This window comes from Microtus ochrogaster, chromosome 2 (assembly GCF_000317375.1).
Source record: "Microtus ochrogaster isolate Prairie Vole_2 chromosome 2, MicOch1.0, whole genome shotgun sequence".
In the NCBI taxonomy this organism is placed as follows: domain Eukaryota; kingdom Metazoa; phylum Chordata; class Mammalia; order Rodentia; family Cricetidae; genus Microtus; species Microtus ochrogaster.
In genome coordinates this window covers 44746505-44763322 of record NC_022010.1, presented here as the reverse complement: position 1 = coordinate 44763322, position 16818 = coordinate 44746505, and the positions used below count along the sequence as shown (strand labels likewise).

Here is a 16818-nt window from a genome sequence, read left to right as displayed (position 1 = left end):
CTCTCTCTCTCTCTCTCTCTCTCTCTCTCTCTCACACACACACACACACACACACACACACACACACACACACACACTCCACTCCCAACCCTGCTCCATGGCAACCTTCAATCCCTGCTTTATAATATGATAAGATCTCTGGACATCAGATTCCACAGTTCTGCTGGCCCCATTCCTCATCTTAGCCAGCACGAACCAGGCCAACCGCTGTGTCTTATCCATCATCCCACTGAACATTCTACTCTTCCTAAGCCTTGCCAGGGCCCTCACAGAGCTCAGTGTTCTCTCCTGGAGCCCCCAGGCCACCCCTTCCCCAGTGCCCACCCCACTCTCACGTGTGGTCATTTGTGCATACATCGAGGAATAGGAGCTACCGATGGGGCCTTCTGCTTTGTGGCTAACACCGTTGTAAGCACCTGATAGAGTTTCTCGTCCAGTACTCACAGTAGCACTGGCGGGAAGGTGTTTTTATGCTTGCTTCATGGTCGAGTTAATGTTAACATAGGCCGAGGGACAAAGTAACTTGCCCAAGACTATAGAACTGATGATAGGTAGTGAGACCACTGACCCCATTCCCCAGGAGGCCCCCTGGAGTCCCACTCAGAGCTCAGCATAGGCCCTCAGCTTCACCTCCCCCCCCCTTCGCCAGCTCATTAATATATATTGGCATCTTTACTTTAGGGACCCCAAGTGCAAACCCTAGGGTTAAAGAATTAGTTATCCAAAGATATAGAGGTTCAGGATGTGACTTTTCAGAAATTGTGGTAAGAATGGATTTTGTATTAAAAAAACAAAACTCTAAGGAACACACTGATGGATTTCTGAATGTTGAAGCCCTGTCTCCCTAACTCCCGGGGGCCCAGGAGATGAAAAACCAGTCCACCTGTGTTTGCACAAAGACATGTATTTTTTTGGAAGCATTCCCACATCTCTGTCCCCATCGGCTACCTCATTGTCAGGCCCTGCCTGGGAAGGCTGTTCCCTATTACCATGTGTTCACTGTCTTAACCCGGGCCTTCACTCCCCTGTTTCCCTTTTTCATTTGATAATAAGCGTGTACTCTCCTCCAGTCTGACATATCTCGGTCCGCTTTGGGAAAAGGTTTCAGCAAACAGCAATCTCGTTTGTCACCAGAGCATAAAATCTGCCTGCGTCCCTCCCCCTTCTCCAACCCTTTCTCATTTCAGAACACCCTCATCTCTTTCTAGAAGGATAGGGTTTTGTCTGGGGCGGGGGATGGGGATGGGGTTTGCTTGGTGGAGATTTGTGCCGGGTGGCTGTCTCCACTGGAGCCTGCCTCTCCCCTGCCGACCTGATCTGCTGAAGCCCAGGGCTGCCTGCTAAGGAACACTATCCTGGCCATGCATGCCAGGTCTTTCCACCTCTTTCTTCATCTCCTCTGAGTCAGAAGGAGCCCCTGCTGTCAGCCTAGTACATCTGTAGTCTCGAAGATGAGAGAGGAGCTGGGAACCTCTGAGGAGGAAAACTTGGGCTCCCTGCAGCCACACTCTAGGCAGATGCGAGCACTCAGGGTTGGGGCACATTGCTGTGCTCCCCCCATCAAAGTAGGACTAGATAAGTCTCACCTCTTCCAGGCTGACAGTGAGCTGCCTGACCTCACGCCCCAGCAAGAGTTAGCCACATCACTGTGTTGTCAGCTACCTTAAATTTTGAGTTTATGGGTTTTCAAGAAAGATGTTTTCTCATGGAAAACCTTTTAAAGTATGAGGGAAAACACTTCTGTACCCTTTTACCCAGAGACAGTTGTGTGAATTTCCTTCCAGATTTTCCTCCGCGCACACCCATCTCTGTGTGTGGTTTCTCCATGTGTCATGCATTTTAAGTCTTTACCATTTTTTCCAATCTTAGTGGGCAGTACAGGACCTCGCCTTACCACTGCCCAGGCCCTGAGCTGTTCTTTGGGGTCTCTGTAAGCCAAGTGTGAAGACTGGGGTGCTCCCATCCTGGCTGTTTCTCCCAGTGATGTATAAAGCCCCCGAGAAAACCTGCCCTTCCTAGAACCCAGTCCTGGTGTCTCAGCGCACACAGGCTCTGGAATAGACAAACATTATAGTAGCTGTACCCCCTCGTGATTCTAAGGGCCTAGTCACCTCTGAGGAGCTGGGGTGACAGACAAGTAGAGGGGTAAGTAAACAGCAGTCCGTTTTGGCCTCACTGCCCGCTTCTGCCTGTCTCTCTGAACCAGAGGTAAACTGACTTAACAGATGCCCACTGTTCCTGCCCCCTGCTGCTCCGGTTGCTTTTCTCTGTCTGTGGCTCACACATCTCCCACCTTTCCAGTCCTGGAGCCCAGGACAGATACTCCATCTAGCCTGCAGAGCACATGGAAGGGTGCTGAAGAGTCAGTAAGCACACCCTAGCAATTACCCACAGCTTCCTTTACCTCGATTTTTTTTTTAACCATGTTATTTGTAAGAGTGTGGTGTATGTGTGCTGTCTGTCTGTACGTGTTAGACTGTGCAGGTTCACGTGGACATGCACCCATGCAGAGGCCAGAGGAGATGTTGAGTGTCTTGCTCTATCACTCTCTGCTTTATTCCCTTGCATCTAGAGCTAGGCTGGCAGCTAGCAAGCCCGGGTGATCTTCCTGTGTCCGCCTTCCACAGTACTGGGGTTAGATACAGGAGACCACGCCTGACTTTTTATATGGGCTCTGGGGATTTGGACCCAGGTCTTCATACTTGCGTGGTAAGGACTTTTATCCGCTGAACTATCGCCCCAGCCCTTTGCTTCTTTTTGAGTTCAAGTTAGGCTGATTATCTAGGAATGTCTGGTTAATCCTTGTACATTTACAGAGCAGCCCCTGCCCATTGTGCCTGTCAGTGAGAACCTGAGAAGTAGCCATAAAAGGCCAGCGAGTGGTCCATTGTCTAATTTTTAAATTCTTCTCTCACATTACATCCCGACCACAGTTTCCCATCCTCCTCTCCTCCCAGTCCCCCCTCCCAATTCCCTCTCCCCGAGATTCACTTCTTCCTCGGTTTTCCTTCAGAAAAGGACAGGTCTCCCAGGGATATCAACTAAACATGGCATGTCAGGTTGCAATAAGACTAGGCACCTCCCCTTGTATTAGGGCTGGACGGGGCAACCCAGTAGGAGGGAAAAGGTCCCAAAAGCAGGCAAAAGAGTCAGAGACATCCCCACTCCCACTCTTAGGAGCCCCTCTAGAACACCAGGCCACCCAACCATATGTGCAGAGGGCCCAGCTCCATGCAGGCTCCCTGATGGTTGGTTCAGTCTCTGTGCTCCCTATGAGCCTAGGTTAGTTATTCTGTGGGTTTTCTCATGGTGTCCTTGACCTAATGTTTGGCTGTGGGTCTCTGCATCTGCTCCCATAAGTTGTCCAGCAGATATTTTAAGTTGAAGTTGCTTACCTGGGCTCCTGCTGTCAAAGGCAAAGGTCAAAGGTCTAGGTGCCTTTATGCCCTGGTTCTGTTGTCCGCTGAGTGTAGACTTTAGCAGTGCTCGCTTCTTCTCTGGAGCCTCTACTGGCTGGCATTAGATCTCCTCAGAGATACAGAAAGTAAAGTATGGGTTCTCTTTTCCAAGCAGTCTGAAATACCATTTTAAATTTTCACTTGTTTATTCTGAGTTTTGGAGACAGGGTCTCACTGTGTAATCGACCAAGCTGGCCTGGAACCTACAGACATCTGCTCGCCTCTGTGTCCTTAAGCCAGATTTCTTCACTCATTTCTCAGTGAGCTTGCATTAGTTGCCTGGAGTGTGTTGGGTGCAAGAGATAGGAGGGCAAGAGGGAGCCCCAGTCTGCAGAGCGCTAGCTGCATGGGTGGCAGACAGTGAAAAGCACTGTCCAGGGCTCTGTGCACAGCCTTCTGCTTGCTCCCTTTCAGCCCATGCTCCTATAGCTGTGTCCCTCCTGCAGCGCTCTCTAGAAGGTAATCCCCCAGTTGTCTGTGGCATGGGCTTGCAGTAACACCGACCCGCTTCAAGGGTGTGGCTCCTGTAACCGTGGTGATTTTTTTTCTTACTCCTGAAATTGTGCTGACTTCTCCTCCCGCTTTGTCTGTCTGGTTGTTTTCATTTTGGTGGATTGTACATTCAAAAGAAATGACCTAAAACTCATTGTGGTTTTAGGGTAGTCTCTAAACTGGAAGCTTCTCGGGCTCCTTCTTAATACTCTGCCAGGACTTAGCTTTTGCATCTATGTTGATGCTCTTGCTGAGTTCTTAAAATTACTTTGATTTTTGTTGTTTAGTTTTTCAAGACAGGCTTTCTCTGTGTATCTCTGGCTGTCCTGGAACTCACTCGGTAGACCAGGCTGACCTTGAACTCGAGATTCACCTGCCTCTGCCACCCCCTTTTCCCCCCAGTGCTGGGATTAAAGGCATGTTCCACCACTGCCCAGCTTACTTTGATTTTTAATAGACTACATTCATATAATTTTTTAACGATTTAAGGTACTTTAATATGCATTGAAAAGCCTTACTTCTGCTTTTTCTCCCTTCCTGTTCTCCCTGCCACATCCTAGAGGTATCAGCTTCAACTCATTTCTTGTATGGTTGCAAACTCTTTTTCATAGCAGACACAAACAAGAACATTTGTCTGCTTTCTTATACAAGAGCTGGTAAATTATAGATTGCTGTGTACGTCTCCAGAAGTCTGTCCATGCTGCTGGGCAAAGAGTACGCATTGTTCTTCAGTGTTCAGCCCTCCACTAAGAGAGATGGTTCATGGTGTACCCAGCCTGTCCCTACTGATGCCTGCTGACTGACCCCTGGTCTCTGCCTGGCAAATCACCTGCTCTAGATATCTTTTAAAAATTAGCCTCGTCATCATTATCATCATTATTATTTTGAAATAGAATCTCACTGTGGAAACTTGGCTGGCCGGGAACTTGCTGTGTAGACCAGGCTGGCCTCAAATTCATAATGATCTGCCTGCCTCTGCTGGGGTTAAAGGTGTGTGCTACCACAGCCAGCTGCAGCAGGCATATACTGTGAAGATGAATTCTCTAATGGGATTGATGGTGTGAAAGGTTAGTGGCTTGAGCCCAAATATAAGAAGCTAGATTTCATGGAACTCGTGTCTGGCCGGTGATTCCTCAAAGCTTGAATGTGCCACCAGAACCATCTTGTTATAGAATATAGGGGTCACATCCTGTGTCACAGTCAGGTCAACCTCCCATCCTCAATAAGCCAATTAAAGAGGCATTATCAAAAGTGGAAAGCAACTGGGTATAGTGGCACACGCCTTTAATCCCAGCAGTTGGGAGGCAGAGGCAGGTGGAGCTCTGTGAGTTTGAGGCCAGCCTGGTCTACATAGTGAATTCCAGGACAGCCAGATCTACCTATGTGAGACCCTGTCTTGAAGAAAACGAAAATGAATAAATCAGTGGAAAGCAGGAAAGAGAGGTATTTGTTTTCAATGGGATCCCATTGGGAACATGGACAAAGGGATCCAGCAATCCCCAAGTCCATCTTTGAGGTCTTGATGTGAGATATCCGGATGTTTGAGTAGAGAGCTGTTCTGGTCAAGGTGTGGTCCTGCCCACTTTTGACCCATCATTATGAGCTTCAGTTGTAGAACTGTGTGAAATCTCTTTCGGGGAGACCAGTTCCCCCTCTAGCTGGTACCCTTTCCTTTCCAGCATGAGATTCCAGAGAAGTTTTTGTTTCTTTGGGGCATTGTTCAAGTCTGATAGACTGAGAGACTCATATGGTTTCTTTAGAAACTGTCCATCCTGTCAGGCCTGTTACAGCCTGACACTGGTAAGCAGGGGCCAAAGGCTTTGCCACTTTCTGTTTCTCCGACTGTTGTGGTCCCTGCAATGCAACACCAGACCAGTGAGACTGAGGCCGCCAGGGCAGCTCAGTCCACAAAGCCAACATGGGCTCATAGGCTCTGGCCCCAGCTTTGCTTCTGTGGGGTTGGGAGACGGCAAGTCCTGCTGTGTGAGCCGCTTTGTGCCTCTCCAGCCCCGACTTCCTGAACTCTCTAAACTGTAAGTGCTGTAGGCACTTACAGGAGGGGAAGAATGGTTGTCTACAGCCCAGTCCCTGCTGGAAGCACCGACTGGTGGGGAACAATGGTTGCCCCTTTCACATTTGTCAACGAAAGGGTTTTTTTCAAAACTGCAGTTAAGGTGTTTTGGCAAAGGTGCTCGGCAGTAGAGCGGCAGGGATCTTATGTCACCAGGCATCTCCTCCTGGGCAGGAAGTGGGTAGCTGGGAACCTTCTCTTCATATAGCTCCAGGGCCTACAGTCACCAGCCTGTGCTTCTCCACGGAGGAGGCAGCCGCTGGGGTTTGCAGCTGGTGAGTGATGGAGTAGATGAGGGCTCTGGGTGGCAGCCATGTCTGTTCTTAGCTTCTGGAAGGATTAGTAAAGTGTCGAAGATTCTGGCAGGACGTATACTACCAACCTGGTTTTCCTCAGGCTCAGTGGTCACCCCTGCCCCCTTCACAGCTTCTTTCTGCTCAGCCTCTGGCCTCACACCTTCTTCCTCCTATGCCCTGCCAGTGGGTGGCAGAGAGCAAGACATCCAGCTTCCCCAGCGGGCACTCTGCACCATTGCTCTTGGTCCTCGCCAGCTTGCTGGAAGTTTGCAAGCCTTGAAAAGGCTAACAAGCCCTCCAGTTGCTGGGAAAAGTGAGATTTCCTGAGCTGTCTTAGAAAGTTGTAGCACTCACTAGAGTCAGCTAAGTATCTCTGCTACTTTGAGGGGCAGGTGGAGATGGGCAGGGCAGTCCCTTGCAGTCCAGGACTCTTCCTTAGGTCCAGTTTTCAGTGTATAAAAGGCCTTGGTGTGGGAGCTTTGTGTCCAGGGGGCTGGATTTTGCACGGGCTGTTCAGGCCCCAGGGCTTTCTCTGAGCTCTGCCTGTTTTTGGTCTTCCAGTCCACAGCCGCCACAGCCCCAGGTCCCCGAGACTCCCTGGGCAGATGAGGGCGGCTCCGTTTATCACCTGACCGATGAAGACTTTGACCAGTTTGTGAAGGAGCACTCCTCTGTCCTCGTCATGTTCCACGCCCCATGTGAGTGGAACTCCGCTGCCCCTACCTCCCCCTTCCTCAGAGTAGGACACCACCTTGGGACTCTTTGGATGGGGACATAATGGGAACTGGCATGGTGCCGATCCTCAGCTCACACGCCTGCCTTGTGTCTCCATCGGAAACTACATAAAAGTCCTGGTCAGGCCGCACGTGTTCCTCAGCAGAACTCGGGCTTGAGCATCCTCCAAGCCAGTAAGGGCTGAGGAGTCAGACTGGGTTCTGGCAAGGCAGTACTGCTCCTCCTTACTGAGGGTGGGAACCATGTGGAGAGAGGGCCTGCCCCTGCTCGGTAGCTGGGCAGGCAGTGAGGCCAGCAGCTAGAGTACCACCCTGCTACTTCACCGCATCCAATCTCAACCCGAGATGACTGCAGAGAATCACAGTCCCTGGTGCTCTCAAGAGTGACGGGGAGTGACAGGAAGGCAGATAGCATCTTTCTGAGCCTGTGTCCTCTCGTACTGTGGAGAACAGAAGGTTGATTAGGCGGCTTCAGGAGGAGAGGGCTGTCCTTGAAGGGAGAGCAATGTCCCGTGAGAGCAAAAGATGGCAGCCCTGTGTGGAGCTGCCAGGGGCTGCTGGGAAGGGCTGGCCACTCCCAGTTGGTGATGAGCTACCCGGCCTGGGATAAACTATGCGTTTGTGAGGTCCTCTCTTCTCATAGCCTCCTGCCACCAGTTTGGCCCAGTGATTAGAGTGAAAAATTACAGAGAAGGAAAGAAAATGGCAGGAATTCCGTGCTTTATAAATGTGTGTGTGAGAGGGAGAGAGGATGGAGAGCCATAGAGACACTCCCAGAGGAGGAGGAGGATGCACCGCTGATTAATCCTGTCAGCACAAGGTTCTCACGCTGACAGAGTGGCTTCAGAAGGGTCTTCCATCTCACCCGCAGTGCCACTGAGTGGGTGTGATTAGCACCGCCTTGCAGATAAGATTGTCACAGATTGTTCACTGTGATACTTTCTGTCTCTGGTGGCCAGTGCATGGGAATGGGAGGGGCATGGGGGAGCAAGGTCTAGCTTGACCCCTCTTAGGGAGCTGCTACTATGAATTTCCCTAACTTTGTTTTTTTCTTAAAAGTGCTAAATTCTTGGGAATCCAGAGGAGAAGCATTTCCTGTGGTTTTGTTTCTAGTTCTAGAAAACAAAGAGTTCAGGAACATTTTTCCCCAGAGACTCTCTAGACTTGGGAGTAAGACCTGCTGATTAAGGACAGCGTCAGAGGGACAAAGCAAGATGGGTACACCTGTGATTCCAGCTCTGGGGGTGGGAGAACCACTGAGTTTGAGGCCAGCCTAGGCTACAGAGTGAGAACTTAGCTCAAAAACAAGGCAAAGAAGATTAATGACAGGGCCTGTGAGGTGTGGTATTCTCCACGCAGGGTGGACAGGGGATGTCCTTAGTTAATGGGTCTCCCAAAGTTAGTGAGACCTTAGAAACACCGACTGCCTGGGCTGCAAGCAGCACCATACCCACCCCCACCCACCTCCAAGCTACAATACACTTTCCTAGTCCGTCTCAGAGTTGTGGATGGAAGCAAGTCTTACAGGTAGTTATTATGTTGGATTCAGAGCTGAAGTCGCCCTGCTTGCATCCCCATCCCAGCTGTAGAGGCGAATACTGGCAGATGCTGGAAGATGCCCCAGCATGTTCTCCTTATGTCTGTCTGTCTGTCTGTCTGTCTGTCTGTCTGTCTATGGGCCGGCACATGTGTTTATCACTGCAGAGTGAGGGATGCAAGCAACAGCATGAGGTTTACCTCTGGATGAACTGCCCGCTAACGTCCCCATAGATGGCAGTGGTCCCTTTCCTTGCCAGGAACTGTGCCTTTCAGCCTGGGGAGGGCTGAAGTCTCATGGTGTCAAGGGGAGCCAGAGCTCAAGGTGGGGTCCACGTGGAGCACTCTTAGGAGCTTGGATTTGTGCTTCAAAGCTGGAAGCTGGAGGCCTGAAGAGCAAGAGAGGGTGACTCCTAAAAGTCCTACTGTTTCAGGTGTCAGTCCCAGGCCCTGTAGAGAGCGACTGAGAAGCAGACCCCACCCCCGCAAAGATTAAGGAAAGGGAAGTTGGAAGTTGTGGGCATAGCAAAGCATGACTCTGCTACAGATTGCGCTTCACTTGGTTCCTGGGCAGGGTTGCTGGATCAGAGAGCGAGCTTGCCTTTCTTTATAGGGAGACAGTCAACAGGTGAATTGCTGTTCTGCCTGTGATAGGGAGAGCAGGACAGGATGGTGCCACCTGGGGGAAGCATCCTCAGCCTGCCTTGTCTGGAGAGTGCATACTTAGATGTAATCAGCGACTAAAAAACGGGTGATGAGTATCAAGGCTGACTTTCAGAGTTGCAAGGTTTATAACCGAGTAAAGAAGTTCGCCAGCCGAAAGAGCCAACTTCTTCCTAAGATGCTTCAAACAGCCCAATAAACCGAAGGAGTGGGGCTTAAGCTAGAAAAATAAACAAACCTGGTTTTAATGACTTTTGGCAGTTTTATAGATGAGTAATATAGGAATGCTGGGGAAAGAAGGTTCAGCTTATCCCAGCTGAGTCCTGTGAGACCCCCTGGCTTTCTTTGCAGAGTTCTTTTCTGTCCATGCACTGAGTGCTAAGACAGTGATCGTTCCTGTCCTGGTCTCCCTTTGAACAGCCTAGGAGAGAAGGCGTTCACCCTTCCTCCTGACCTGTGCCTACCCAGGCAGGAGCTCCTGGCAACTGTAGGTTGCAGAGGAACCTCACATGTTTGTTGCCTGTAGCTTCCTCAGGGTACCTATGAGCGTGGTCCTGGGCTTCCAGAGGGAGAAGCATGTGAGCCCTGCTTACTGTATTGTTAATCTCACCAATTGAGAATAAGACCACTACCCCAGTTGAAAGCCAAATGTGAAACAAGCTTTAATTAAATACTGGCCAGATGGATGGGATCTGTTCAGGTTCCTAGGAAATGGCTCAGCATCACATGTGGCCGGGGCTTAAGAAGGAAAACGCATAATTCCTACATAACCCATTCCATTTCCCATCAGCCCCCGTCAGGGACAAGTACACTCCGGACCTATTTCCTGCCTGTGTGCCTCCCACTCACATGTGCTGATGGGTCAAACAAACTTGTGTGGGGGAATGAAAACTTGTGGCTTGTCTCTGACAAACAATAGTCGCCAACATTCCAGGAACTCTCTGTCCTTGGGCAAGGGACTCGCAGATCAGAGGCATTTTTGTTTCATGGATCTCTAAGGCATAGTAACTAAAACTTAAAATGTAACTTTGGCTCTCACAGTCTGTTTTCAGTCCTCTGTAGCCAGGCTGACCTTGAAACCTCTGTTGGTCCCCAGCTTCTTCACCTTCTTTTTGCCTCGGCTTGCCCATGGCTTTCCTTCCTGGTAAGCCATCCAGACTCTGGTACAGCTGATGCCTGGGTAGTCACTGGGTGGCGAAGTATTGGCAGATCGATTGAGACCCTCTGCGTAGACTAGCTCAGTCCACCTGGTTTACAGCCAGGCTTGTCCCTGGGTCCTGCTCTCCAGGAGGTAGGCTGGGCCCCCTGGGGAGCACAGCACAAATGTAAGCAAAGGGCTGAGAGAGGCTGTGTGCGCACAGTTGTGTTGTGTGGCAGAACCTGGCTTTGCAGCCCTAGAATGGCCTCTGCTCCTCTGTTGGCCAAGTCTCGTGTCTGACCTCCCTGGGCCTCCATGAGGAATTTGATGTGAATGCTGCATCATGGAAGAGAGAGACCGTAGTTCTAGGCTCCGTAAGAATACAGAATAAACAAGCAGAAGCCCCTCTCCCGGGCACACTGTCCACCCCAGGGTTGGACACTACTAAAGCCAGCATCTCCATTTCTTCTCCTCCTCCTATTTTAGTATGAGCAGGGACATTCTTCTTCATTTTATCCATCTCCTAGGATTTGACTTTTTTCACTTACCAGTAGGATCTGATGTTCTCATGTAGATGTAAGTGTTGACATATAAATCTAACCACTGCGTAGTGTGTTATAATTTGGATATGCCATAAATTTTAAACAAATCCCCTACTGATAGACATGTGTCCTCAGCTTTTCACTACTCCAACAGTACAGGAAACATTTCTAGACATATATCGGGACCCATGTCTAAATATTTAGGATTAATTGCCAAAGCGAAGTTGCATGCTGCGGATGGACTCATTGTTTTGAAACTTCTCTAGGGAACACCCAGAAATTTTCTGTGTGTGACGGAGTCAGCACCATGGCAACTTTGGTGTTACGGTTTGTGGTGGCTTGAATGAGAAATGTCCTCTGTGGGCCCAGAAGTGGTCGGCATGGTCCCCAGTTGGCAGGTTTAGGAGGTGTGGCCTTCCTGGAGGAAGTCTGTCATGGAGGTGGGACTTTGAGGTTTTAAAAGCCACCATTCCCAGTTTGCTCTGTTTCCTGCTTGTGGTTTGAAAGCTGAGCTCTGTGCTGTGTGAGCTGCCCTGTCTGCTGTCTCCCTTCCTCACCTTGATGGTGAAGGGCTCTGACCGTCTGGAACCACAAGCCCACATAAACCCTTCCTTCTGTAAGTTGCCTTGGTCGCGGTGTTTTATCGCAGCAATAGGGAAGGAGCGAGGACATGGACTGAGCCTGAAACAACTCACGTTTCGAGTGCTTATTCCCCAACCAATGACCATTTGGGGAAGGCTGTGGAGGTTTAGGAAGATGGGGTGTAGCAGGCAGAAACAAGCCACGGAGGGTGAGCTTTTGAAAGTTAACATCAGGTCCTTCATTCTGGCCTCCTGGTCCATCATGACATGAATGGCCTCCTTCCCACGTTCCCACTGCCATCTGTGAAGCAGCTCTGCCACGCCTTCCCTGCCACAGTGGGCCAAAATTTTTGAAAACCATGACCCAAAAGAAATCTCCCGTCCTTTAGGTGGTTTCCTGTTACAAATTGAGGTCATTGCTGCAGAGGTAACAGATACGTACACACACTGTCAGCTTTTCCTTGCCTGCAGCTTTCCTAACACTGAAGAAACAAAACATCCTTTGGGGCAGTGACCTGCCTTGTTAGCCAGCTTTCCATCGCTGGAAACATTCCCGAGAAAAGCCAGGTGAAAATGAGGGGAGACTTATTTTTGGCTCACAGTTTCAGTGGTGATGCTCCATAGTCGCTTGGCCCTGTCGCCTTTGGGCCTTTGCCAAAGCAGATCATCATGGCAGGGTGCCCATGGTGGAGAAGGCCAAGGCAGAGAAAGGAAGGGACTGTACCCTTAAAGGGAACAGTGACCTCCAGTGACCTTCCTTCCCTCCAGAAGTGTCTTCGCCTCCCAACACCACCACCTACTGGACACTTGAGCTTTTGGGGAGGGCATTGAAGAGCCACACCAGTTTTCCAGCCTTTCAAGCTTGATCCACGAAAGCCACCTGACCACACTCTTTGCTCACTTCTCCCTGGGCTGTCATTTTCCTTTTACCCAGAGCTCTGTTATTATGGGTATTGTCTTTAGCTGTCCAGGTGTCTCCGCCTATATCCCTGATGCTCTCTCTTAGTCTGTAGCTTGCTTTAACTTTGTGGGTGCATCTCCTTGTACAAAGCTTTGTTTTTGTAGCCACACTGTAGTCTTTACTGAGTAATTGCTACGGTCATATATTAATTCTAGACACGAATTACTTCGTTTCACCTTTACCACAAATCCTGTGTCATTATTCCAGTTTTATAAAAAGCAACGATGGCACCTGCAGACCAGCGAACTTGCCCAAGGTCATACGACCAAACCGGTGCAGTCGGGATTGAAATTAACCTAGGCAGTCACGGAAGCTGCACCTCAGCACTGAGCCATTCTGTGAGCCAGCCTTTCCCTTCATCAGCTTGTGTTTTGCTTAGGAGCTCCACCCCAGAACGTGGCAACACTGTCTCATCTTTCTTGTAACGTTTGTTTTTTTCATTTCATTCTCTTCTAAACTTCTTATTTTATTTTATTCTTGGCCTAGTGAAAGGACTTTACCTCCACTTTTTTAAACCTATGTATTGTTTTCCTGTACATTGTCTTCTTGATGTTTTCTTATGTTACTAAAAACACCTTTGTGTTGCTTTTGGTGGCTACATGATGTTTTATCATATAATGGAACTGCAAATTGCTTAACCAGTGACATAATGTTGAGACTTTGAGTTGTTTACTGAATTTCCCATTATAAGTCACACTGCCGAGAATGCTTCCATGCATAAATATTTATCCACATGTCAGATTATTTCCTCAGGATTGAAACCTGCAAATAAAATTTTAAAAGCTTGTTATCCGCATTTTACAATAACATAAAAGATAGGGAGACCTATGTGGGATGAAGGGCTGTGATGAATAGACGGGGAGATCAGGGTGTGAGTCATTCCCAAGGGGTCAGCAGGTCAGTTCTGACCCTTGATGGTACTGAACATCAGCTGTTCTACTCACATTAGTAGGACGCCCTCTGAACTGAGCTACCGAGGGTTTTGCAGATGAATTTGACCTCCCAGAGAATTCTGCTTTCAGCATCCAGGAAAACATGTGGCTAGTTTATAATACAGTTGTCAGTAGAGGTGAGGTCATTATAATCCAAAGGAATCTGAGGACTGTGGGGTGACAGGAGGCCAACACCCCGGGAACCAGGGGAGACTGGGATAGAGGTGTTTGCGTCAGAACTCCATGGATCACAGAGTCAGCAACTAGCGCACTTACACCCACGATTTTTTTTTTTTTTAAAACTGACAAGGAAGTGAAGTTTGGCCTTAAAACTTAACTGTCAAATTACAGTGCGGACACTAATGCAGCAGGCCAGAGCCCTGCTCCCCACATCTGACACTCCTGACTGTCCTGCAGCTCACATAGCCAGGGACGCCCGGAAGGCAAGGCACAGGAGCTGGGCCTTGGGGCAGCACAGACGCTATGTACCACCCCAGATCCTCCAAGTAGATGTTGTTCAGGAGGAAGACATTGCTCAGCCAGACCTTTCCCTTTGTCTGGGCCTGCGTGGACTTCTCATCATAAACTCTGTCTGAAGAAGTTCAGCGCCTAGCCTTGACATCTCTTTTGAAAAGCAGAAGGAAAGATGCTAGAATGGAAAATCTTAGTGATTTCTAGTGAGCGCTACCGTGGCGTCGAGATACTCTAGACCAGCACCTAGAAGACTGGCGATCTCTCCAGACAGTTGCCAAGACTGGGAAGGGCAGGGAAAGTGTCCTCTGGTAGAAGGGAGAGAATGCGTGTGCATAGTGAGTACCTTGACCACAAACTTTGCAGAGAAAGGACGTTTAGTCACATTAACAACGATTTGTGCCCCTGTCGATAAAACGTTCCATCTGGTTAAGCCTTTTGTGTTAGTTGTCTGTCATTGTGCCAAAATGCCTGGATAATCAACTTAAAAATCGAGGAGCTCTTTATGTTGGCTCACGGTTCAGAAGTTTCTGTCCACGATCCGTTGGCCCCATTACTTTTAGGCTGTGGTGGGGCAGGACATGGTGGCTGGAATGTGTAGTGGATGAGGCAACTTTCCTCATGGTTACCTGGGAAACAGAGGAAGAAGAACGGGCTGTCGTCCATTGTCACTTTTGAGGGCACAGTGCCAGAGATCTAGCTTCTAACTTCCTCCTGCAGGACCCCACGTCTTCAAGGTTTTCCAACTTGATAACAGTGCCACAGACTGGGGCTTTACCTTTGGGGGACACTTACCCCAGCTATGGCTCTTTGGTCCATAGGTATAAACCTGAGCAGTGAGGAAAGCATGCTGCTTGACATCAGAGTCAGTCAGATGGACCCGTGAGCTCCTGCCTGTATGACCCGACTGTCCAGCTGAGGAGACAGGACCCAGATAAACAGCCGGCTCAGGGCACATTGAATAAAATTAGGGGAGGATGCTTACTGTCAGAAGGTCTCTTTGGGTTGGAGGGTTGGAGGGGGTAAGATCAGAATTCAAGAAGAAGGGGTAACCCATAAACTGGGATGGGGTAGGGGTGTTGTATTTGAGGTGTGGCAGGAGCACATTCAAGGATCCTGAGGGAGACCTAAGCTTGATGGGATGGGGGAGAGGCTGCATCATGAAGGACGGGAGGAAGTGAGCTGAGCCGAGGCTGCCGGGCAGGAGGGAGCCAGATGGCATTGGCTGGCGGTGATAATAAGGAGCTTAGATTTCAGTCTACCACCTGTGGCAGAAAGCCCTTGGAAAGTTTTAAGCAAGGGGGATGTGATATGATTTATATTGTGGAAAGAGACCCTGGCTGCTCATAAATATCAGGAGATAGCACTGATCCATCACAAGGCAACCGAAAATTAAATGCCGTGGGAATATCTGAATAAGAAGCATTTTATGACTGGAAGAACAGCTCCATCAATGGAGCTGGAAAGACTCAAAGTGGGGCCCAAGCCAGGGGGGACCACAAGGGTGGCCTGGAGGGGTGTTTATCCATCAGGGTGGGGCTAAGATGAAGATAAGACCCCCAAGAGGACTTACATTTCATCTGCTAGAGCCACAAGCTCCGACAGTAAAATGGACCCTCTGATCTCTGTCATTTGTCTCGTGGGGCTGCTAGGATTGATTTAAATGGTTGTGTACAGAAAACAAACTCCTCCTTCCTCAGCCCCGAGAGACGAGGCCAGGAGTACAGGAGAGAGCCGTGCACGTGAGCAGAAGAATCTAGAGGTTTTTAGCCATCTTCATGCCCAGCACAGACACTGTGGCTGATCACAGCCCCTCTGCCCAGTGAGCCAATTCTCAGTCTCTGAGCCCGCCTCTGGCCCTCTGTTGATAGAAGCTGGCAGGTGGTATAGAGCCCATTTTCCACCCCAGCGGGGCAGTGGCATCAAAGGACAGAAACCTGATAACGGCATGAAGGTAGTGCAAGGTGAATTCCCTCACCCTCAAGGATCCTGCTGCACCAGCTAGGTCATTGAGAAAGAAGCTGTAGTTTTCCTTTTGGAGGCTTTCCCCTTTCCATCCACTGACCTCAGTTGCAATCCCCCCACTGTCCAGGCCCTACCAGCAGCACCACTCACATCACATTCAGGGGACAGAGTGTTGGGGGACCTTCTTCTGAGCCAGCTTGTTTCAGGGCTCGGCGGCCGTCACTCCCTGCCTTCTCTCTAGGCCGGGCTGGATTCTGGGGTGAGAGGCCCAGCCCCCAACAGCAGGAGTGTCTCTGGACTCACTTTTCTCCAAGACTTCTTGTTCAGCGTGAATTCACTCTGTCTATTGAGAGGAGGTTGGCCTCGGGCAGGAGAATGGGGTGAGCTTTGAGCAAAGCATAAGAGGGATGTGGCTGGAGGTAGCCCTGTGAGGTTCCTGTAAGCACTGTGGAACTTCTCCATTCTGACCGACCATAAACCTCAAAGGAGCTCTTCCTCTCTTTTTAGTTCAAGCAAATGCTTTTAAATCACAGTCTATTTCACGCTAAGTCAGTGGAGCTTCCCACAGAGTATCCTCTTCTGCTCCTAACGTATCTTGTAGAATGGAAGGTGACCTGAGTCCAGACATCTGTAGGGCCCCCCACATTGCTCCACCCACCTCTTATGGGAAAGGGACCACTTCTCCCTCCTAACCCTTTAGTCTAGGACACAAGTTCACAGGGCCCGGGATCCCTTAGAAGTTACTCATGAATTTGGGGGTCGATGAATCATGAGGAAGAAGAACTTATTGTGGAGTTGTTAGCACCCAAGACTCAACCTTCGAGGCCACCTCTCCTGTCTCCTATCGCTGAGACAGCTATCCGGGAAGAGAGGCTAGCTTGGAGTCCCCCAGCTGATGGCAGGTTGCACGTGTCTACCTGGGAAAGTGTAGTAATAGGAGCGGCGGGGCTGCGTTCCCAGCACCCCGCTGCCTGCAAG

General features: G+C 49.7%; 1 protein-coding gene across 1 annotated transcript in view; it reads left to right on the top strand.

Moving 5' to 3' along the window:
- Pdia5 (protein disulfide isomerase family A member 5) overlaps window positions 1-16818 on the top strand; it is an 89707-nt gene that overhangs the window by 54659 nt on the left and 18230 nt on the right. The window contains exon 11 of the mRNA XM_005344890.2: window positions 6879-7015. Coding sequence (XP_005344947.1) covers window positions 6879-7015 — 137 coding nt within the window. The remainder of the gene's footprint in view (window positions 1-6878; window positions 7016-16818) is intronic.